At 37.2% G+C, this 8,124-nt stretch overlaps 1 protein-coding gene across 7 annotated transcripts; it reads left to right on the top strand.

The window, feature by feature from the left end:
- The first annotated feature begins 390 nt into the window (after positions 1-390).
- LOC136235342 (disease resistance protein TAO1-like) lies at positions 391-4,192 on the top strand. Of its 7 annotated transcripts, none has more exons than XM_066024969.1 (6): positions 391-1,372; positions 1,535-1,649; positions 1,733-1,819; positions 2,460-2,573; positions 3,215-3,620; positions 3,707-4,192. In XM_066024969.1, exons 1-5 carry the CDS (start codon positions 1,191-1,193, stop codon positions 3,218-3,220), a joined length of 504 nt encoding a protein of 167 aa, XP_065881041.1. In that variant the 5' UTR covers positions 391-1,190; the 3' UTR covers positions 3,221-3,620; positions 3,707-4,192. The 7 variants fall into 7 exon arrangements, with proteins under 7 accessions (XP_065881041.1, XP_065881042.1, XP_065881038.1 ...); XM_066024970.1 differs by having other exon boundaries at positions 392-1,372; positions 1,452-1,649; XM_066024966.1 differs by having other exon boundaries at positions 400-621; positions 691-1,649.
- Positions 4,193-8,124: the final 3,932 nt, after the last annotated feature.

Genomic DNA, 8,124 nt, shown 5'->3' with positions numbered 1-8,124 from the left:
AGCTTGTGACGCGCCTTTACCAAAACGACACAAGGAGTACGTTATCTTTGTGACACGCTTTTATAAAAGCGACACAAGTAGTGTGTTATCTTTGTATCGCTCCTTTTTAAAAATGCGATACAACTAATATGAACTACTATTTGAAAATAAATATTTTTTCTTCATATTTTTTAAAATACTAAAAAATTTAAAACAGGATGAAAATCAAATATCATGTACATATATATAACTTAAAAACTTATCCCATATAAATTATTTAAAAATAAAATGAATTGAAAAATATATACTTAAAATGTAAAAATGAAAGATCAAACCTAATTAAAATGTCTTAACCATCTGAACCATTCTATTTCTTGTCTATCATTCCCTAATTATAACAAATATAAAACACTTAAATATAAGAATTTTACCTAATTAATAAAACCACAACTCTTTTATCGTATGCTTTCTCTGCCTCCTTATTTCTAGGTTTTATTTTCTCCACCCAGTCAACTCCACAGCCGCCAACCTCCACCTTGCACACCGCCATCTCCACCTTGCACCGCCACCTCGCACACCGCCGTTCGTATCTCCGGTGATTCCAAAGGCGCCGAAAATAGGGAGCGGCTTCTCCATCTAAAGGTTTTGTTATTTTTCTGCTCAACACTGTTAATATCTTTCTTAATCTTTGTTCTCCATCCTCTGCGATAGGAAATCGAAAGCAGCTGTTGCAAATGGAGGCAAATGGAGGTGATGCGGCTCGAATCCTTGCAGAAATCGAAAATTTAAGAGCCGCAAAGGCCGACATGGAGAATCGAATTGCTGCTCTTGAAGCTCAGCTCCGTGACTTGAATCTGCAAAACGACACTCACTCTTCTAATGGTTCCAATCCTTCAGTTTCCCTCGTTGATTCTCGTTTTGGCCATGAATTATCACCCGATATGATTTATCGTTATAGTCGTCAGCTCCTGCTCCCTACTTTTGGAGTTCAAGGTCCTTTTTTTTTGTCTCTGTGGATAATTGACTTTATCTGTATTGACTCCATCATTGTTGTGTTTTGTTGTTTAAAGCAAATTTTGTTCAATTGACGCTCTAGTGGCTGGTAGCAGCTTCTATATGTATGTCTACCAATCAGCAAGCTCAAGTCTCTTGAAATTCTCACACTATCTGGATACACAAAACTGGAAAGTTTCCCAGAATTTGTGGAGCCTATGGAAAGACTAGCTTGTCTTTACTTAGATTTATGTGAGAATGTGAAGAACATTACAGACAGCATCAGGAATTTGAAGTCATTAGAACATCTTCATTTGAGTGGAACAGCAATACAAGAGTTACCCTCATCAATTGAAAACTTGAAGTGTCTTAAGGATTTAAAGCTTCATGGATGCAAAAAGTTGGTTAGCCTTCCCAATAACATCCATAAACTTTCTCAGCTTCGTTCTCTTTATTTTAACAATTGCAAGGCTCTACAGTGCTTGGTTGAGCTTCCTTCCTCTCTTAGAGTCTTAGAGGCGTATGACTGCAGATTAACTGAAACCTTGTCGTTGTCGAGCAGCAACATTTATAGTATCATGAATCTCAGCTCCTCAAATTGCTTCAAATTGGATCAAAATGCTTGGACTGAAATCATTAGAGATGAGGCCTCATCCATTCAACTCATGAGATCCAAGGTACTTAATTCATTAAGCTTAATTTCGCATGTATTTCAACTTAATTGGGTCACTTACGATATCTATTTGGTACAATGGTGCAGTTGTGTGGGTACGAAGATGAAGTTAGAATCTTGTATCCAGGAAGTGAAATCCCAGAAATATTCAAAGATCAAAAGTTGGGAAGTTCAGTAAGCATAGAGTTGGCGTCGTATTGGCATGAAAGTGAAGGAATTGGTTTTGGCATTGCATCTTGAATGCATATCCTTTATATTGTTGCAAATGGCATTGCATCTGCATCTGCATCTTGAATATCAAGTTCTTCACTACGACATACTTTTGTCATCTTCAATTGCTGTAATTAGGACATTTTTCTGTGTTTACCTGCTTGCTTTTATTGTTTTTTTTAGTTATCATGCAAGTATTACTTATGCTACACTCCAATTCAACCAGAACTTGCAGAACTTATGCCTCGTTGAACAAGCATTTTGCATCTGTATAAAACTGAAATTGTTGGATGATGAGTTTCATTTCTGAAAATTTGAACAGAAGTCATAAGTTAGTTTTGTTTGATTTCTAGGATTACTTTTAAGAGAAAAATTTTGTGTACTTACTTTGATGTTCATATTTTGCCTTGCCATTTTGTTCTACACTTCGTTTATCAAGGCTTCTGTACATAATTGAACCAGATTTTGAGATTATGACTGGCCGTGAATTTAGTTCATTTCCTTCACGTAATTCTTTTTAAGGTGCCTTGCCATTTTCTGCAACTATGTATGTTGGATTTTTGCACTCTAAGGTGTGTTTTTCTTCATATATCTTGTTTTGCAGACTGATAAATCACCTTATCAATATAGAGAAATGTTCCACGCTCTATCAACAGGGCTTCGGCAAGAAGGTCCTCGGGCTTTATATAAGGGTCGGCTTCCTTCTGTCATTGGAGTTGTAAGTCATTCTTAAGTTATACAATCCGTTTCTGTTAAATTTGAAAAATCATTATCACTTCGTATTATCTACTAAAAAACAAATTTGACGAACTATCTGTATTGAGTGACAAAAGAAACTGTGGGAGTTAAATTAGATAGGGTCACATGCAAATCCCAATTGGGTCAAATGTTGGACAAGTGCCAAAATGTGAATGGAGCAACAAAGATAACCCAACCCTGCAAAATTTAGATACATTGATTCTTGATGGAGATATTAGATATGAGTGGCCTTTCCTTGGATTTTGGATCATATAATACTTATTTCGTACCTTGTTTTGATCTCATAATTTCTGAATTGTCTGTCATGCAACACAATCCTAATTTATCTGCTACCTTTTTCCTTTTAATTGGTATGTATATGTTCTGTACTTTCTCCTCTTTCTTCCCTCTTTTGCTATTTTAAGTTTCTGGGTTTTTCTCTATGTTCTTATCCTGTGTGAAACTCTAATTTCATTCATATATATGTTACAACTTTTGACCCTATAACTTAGATATACAATAAACATATAAAACATATATATCTATAATCATGAAATTAATAAGAACACAAAATGATTGATTGGAATGATTCTCATAATAAACTTTAGTTTATATTATCAGGTCTAATTTGGATGGCTGTAGTTCCAGTATGCTATAAATTGCCCTACAAAGATCATGTCTTTCCTCTCAATTCTGTAAGACACCAGATGACGGCAGATGAAATTTATGCCCCTAAAAGACCTGCAATTTTGAATCAAGGAACTTTCCATTTCCAGAATCTGATTCTGACCCAACCATCTTCTCTGCATAGACTCTGGAACATAAAAGGGGAAAATTTAGGCATGGAATTGCAGACAAGCAAATGAGGTTTCTAGATTCTTATTTTGGACAACTCCATGGCAATGGAGATAACCCCTCTTCAGAATCTTCTCATGAGGCGGTTTCGGAGATTCCTGATAAGAGTAAAGAATTAGTACAATGGAGGAACTGAAATCCCACAATTCTTATCTTGGAAAACTCCATAAAGGTTAGAAATTTAATTAATCATATCTTATATCATTAATCATCTCACTTGTAAATTAAGCTTGATTTAGATTTTTCCTGTGTCTTCAGGCACAAAATCAGAAAATTACGAGTTGTATAATTTAGAAGACCAAAGTGAAGAAGAAAATTCAGTTTCAATGTATGATGATTCTATAGTGAAAAGTTTCATCAAGTTGGGAAAATAGAATGTAAATGACAGTTCAAGTAGTTCACAAACCTTGGATCAAAACGAAGAAACTTCTGATCTCTACTTAATGTGAGTTCTAATCTTATTTTTGGTTATGAATTCTGAAATGAAGTTATGTTTAACTCTGAGTGTCCCAATTTTGGTTGCAGAGGTGTTTTGGTAACATTACTGTATTCCTGTTTGAAATAGTCAGTCCAGTAAGAAAATAATAAATATTATTGTTTTTTCCTTAATATACCTTTGGTGAAGTGATGTAATAAACATTGCATTTTAGTTATTCTACATTTAGTGATTTTAAACTATTTATACATAGATATATGTGATTTTAAACTATTTCATTCATATAAGTTGTGATTATATTTTGAATATGTATGTATTTATGTAATGTGTATGTTCTATAATATCATGTAGAATCAAGTAAATTTTGATTATAAAAATTTCTGCTAGATGCTGGAAAATTTTGTAATTTTTTTTTTTTTAAAATATTAATATTTTGCGTCGCGCGTGAGGAAGGAGCGACACAAAGTGTACCAGATTAATCGAGGAGCTTGTGTCGCGAACCCTTGCAGCGCGTCACAAGAATTATCATATGTTGTATTGTGTACTCTAGAAGCGCGTCACAAGAGTTGTCGTTCTATTGTATCGCGCGCGTGACAAGTGCGACACAACAGATGAGTAGCTTGTGTCGCTCTCAAAAGCGATGCAAAGTTCTTGTGTCGCATCCCTGTTGTGTCGCACAAAAGTGCGACACAACAACCTGAAAAAGTGCGACACAAGTAAGCATTTCTGTACTAGTGCGCTTTCTTTGGTGCTTCCGCAGCAGCGATATACTCTGACTCGATCATAGAGAAAGCTACACTTTCTTGTTTGGAACTCTTCCAGCTGACCGCGCCCCCATTCAAGATAAACAGGTATCCTGATTGGGATTTAAAATCGTTCTCATCTGTGAGATGACTTGCATCTGAAAATCCTTCTATTTTCAGATCCCTTTCTCCATACACTAAGAACATATCTTTAGTTCTTCTGAAGTACTTAAGAATGTTTTTACGGCAATCCAGTGCCCGTCTCCTGGATTTCCTTAGTAACGACTCGTTATGCTTAACGCGAACGCTACGTCAGGTCTAGTGCATACATAATCGAACCGATTGCGCTGGCGTACGGGACTACAACCATGCGCTTCTTATCATCATCAGTTTTAGGACATTGATGATTGTTTAACTTTACTCCATGTACCATGGGTAAGTTACCTCATTTCGATTCAAGCATGCTAACCCGCTTTAACACCTTTTCGATGTATGTAGCCTGTGAAAGACCAAGCAGTCTTCTTGATCTATCTCTGTAGATCTTTATACCAAGTATATAAGCTGCTTCACCGAGGTCTTTCATTGAGAAGTTACCAGATAAGCAAACTTTTACTGACTGTAGTAGAGCTACGTCATTTCCCATTGATAATATATCGTCCACATATAATATCAGAAATGCTACAGAGCTCCCACTTGCTTTCTTGTAAATGCAAGCTTCTTCGCAATTTTGTTCGAAACCAAATTGTTTTATGGTTTCGTCAAAACGCTTGTTCCAGCTTCTAGATGCTTGCTTGAGTCCATAAATGGACCTCTGAAGTTTGCAAATCTTGTTTGCATGCTTTGATATTAAACCTTCAGGTTGCATCATATACATCCTCAAGCAGGTTTCCGTTTAGGAAAGCTGTTTTCACATCCATTTTTCAAATCTCGTAATCGTAGTTAGCGGCAATAGCAAGCATTATTCTAATCGGTTTGGACATAGCCACATGGGAGAAACTTTTGTCATAATCAATTCCTTGCTTCTGACGATATCCTTTCGCTACTAACCTAGCTTTGTAGATGATAACCTTTCCATCCATGTCAGTCTTCTTTTTGAAGATCCACCTGCACACAATGGGTTTTATCCCTTCGGGTGGATCAACCAAAGTCCACACTTGTTTGGTATACATAGAATCCATCTCAGAATCCATGGCTTCAAGCCATGCTTTAGAATCTAGACTGTTAAGAGCCTCTTCGTAGTTTTCGGGTTCATCGTCTAACATGGGAACCTCATCATCATCTCCCACTAGAAAACCATATCTAATAGGGAGTTCACGAACTCTTTGTGATCTATGAAGGGGTGGCACTTGAGTCTCATCTAATGGGACTGCATCGGGTTCCTCAACCGCTTCTGTTGTTTCAGTTGGTGTTTCTTGTTCTTGAACTTCATCAAGTTCAATCATGCTTCCCTTTTCTGTGTCTCCGAGAAACTCTTTCTCTAAGAAGGTTGCGTGCTTGGATACTATTACTTTCTGATCATCTGGATGATAGAAGTAATATCCCACAGTTTCCTTAGGGTATCCAACGAAGAAACATTTATCAGATTTAGAATCTAGTTTGTCGGACGCAATGTGTTTGACATATGCTGAACAACACCATACTCTAATGAATGAGAACACGGGTTTCCTACCAACGAACAATTCATATGGTGTGGAACTAGCGGATTTAGTTGGTACTCGATTTAGGGTGAAGAGGGCGGTTTCTAAGGTATAGCCCCAGAATGTCTTTGGAAGTAATGCTATGCTCATCATGGATCGTACATATCTATTAGGGTACAGTTCCTCCTCTCGGATACACCATTGTGTTGTGGTGTATAGGGAGGTGTCCATTGTGAGCATATCTCACATTCAGTTAGATAATTCAGAAAATCATCTGAAAGATATTCGCCACCTCGATCGGATCGAAGCGTCTTTATTTTCTTTCCTAATTGATTTTCTACTTCATTCTTGAAGCATTTGAATTTCTCAAAAGCTTCAGACTTGTGCTTCATTAAGTAGATATAACTATATCGGGTATGGTCGTCTATGAAGCTTATGAAGTATCTGAATCCTCCTATTGCTTGGACTGACATAGGAGCGCATACATCTGAATGAATGAGTCCCAGAGTGTCTAATACACGCTCACCTTTATTGCTAAAGGGTGTCTTTGTCATTTTACCTTTTAAACATGCTTCCCACGTTTCCAATGATTCAGGATCAATTGAATTTATAAGCCCATCTTGATGTAGCTTAAGCATGCGTCTTTTGTTTATACGGCCTAAACGACAATGCCATAAGTAAGTTGAATTATCTAGCTTATGTCTTTTGGCATCAATTGCGAAAACAGAAATTTTGTCATCTAACACATAAATCTCATTTTGTGATATTCCTTAATTCTATTACAAGCCAAGAGGGCAAATTTAAAACATAATCTCCAATTGCGAGGGCGACAACTCTTGCTCCATTTCCTACTCGCAAGTTTATGCTTCCTTTCTTTAATTTCTTAGTCTGATTTAGTTCCTACATATTTGTACAAATATGAGATCCGCATCCGGTATCAAGTACCCAAGATTCAGACTGTGAAACTGTATTTATTTCAATACAGAACATACCAGAGGTTGAAGTCACGGCTTCTCCCTTCTTCAGGGTAGCTAGGTACAGCAAACAATTTCTCCTCCAATGCCCCACTTCACCACAATAGTGGCACTTGCCTTTGGGATCCTTTATTTGCTTTCCCTTTGTTTCGGTGAGCATGGCCTCCTTGCCTTTCTTAGGATGGTTTGGATTGGGAGATATCCCTTTCCTTTTCTTTGATCCTTCAATAGCAAGGCTTGGTATCTCCTCGTTTTCTTTTATATTGGGCTCGACTGTCTCGAGCATATTTGCAAGCTCTTCAAGAGAGGTTTGTAAGCCACTCGCTTGGTAGTTCATGATGAACTGCGAGTAACTCTCGGGGAGGGACTGAAAAAGTAAGTTCTCACTTAGTTCACGGTCCATAGCATCTCCAATACTAGAAAACTTGGTGATAAGGCTAATCATCTTGGCATAATGTGCCATTATAGATGTGCCCACCTGCATCTTGCATCCATATAGCTGTTTTGTTATTTCGAAGCGTTCGCACCGAGTTTGATTCAGAAACAACTCTTTTAGGTGCTTGACCATGGAGTAGGCATCCATATCTACATGTTGCCCTTTTAATTCCGGTGTCATAGATGCAAGTATGATGTCTCCTGCTTGATCGTCATCAGCCTTATGCTTCAAGTAAGCATAAAATTCTTGGTAGGGAGCACCATCCGTTGGGTAAGGGGGTATCCATGTATCAAGTACATACCCTTTCTTCTCGAACTTCAAAACAATTTTGAGGTTACGAAACCAGTCGGTGAAATTTGAACCGTTCAACTTGTTATCGGTAAGTATGTTTTGCAGATTGGTGTTAGTCATGATTTTAAGAGTGTTTAATTAAACCTGAGAGTGAGAAAG

Source organism: Euphorbia lathyris, chromosome 7 (assembly GCF_963576675.1).
Source record: "Euphorbia lathyris chromosome 7, ddEupLath1.1, whole genome shotgun sequence".
Taxonomy (NCBI): domain Eukaryota; kingdom Viridiplantae; phylum Streptophyta; class Magnoliopsida; order Malpighiales; family Euphorbiaceae; genus Euphorbia; species Euphorbia lathyris.
The sequence above is the reverse complement of the archived record's forward strand: the minus strand, read 5'-3'. Positions and strand labels throughout refer to the sequence as shown.

Bases quoted from the DNA above. Each gene is read 5' to 3' on its own strand.
- LOC136235342 (XM_066024966.1), top strand. From the start codon at position 1,191: ATGGAAAGACTAGCTTGTCTTTACTTAGATTTATGTGAGAATGTGAAG. The intron at 1,650-1,732 runs GTACTTAATTCA...ACAATGGTGCAG, and splicing joins TTCAACTCATGAGATCCAAG to TTGTGTGGGTACGAAGATGA. The intron at 1,820-2,459 runs GTAAGCATAGAG...CTTGTTTTGCAG, and splicing joins ATCAAAAGTTGGGAAGTTCA to ACTGATAAATCACCTTATCA.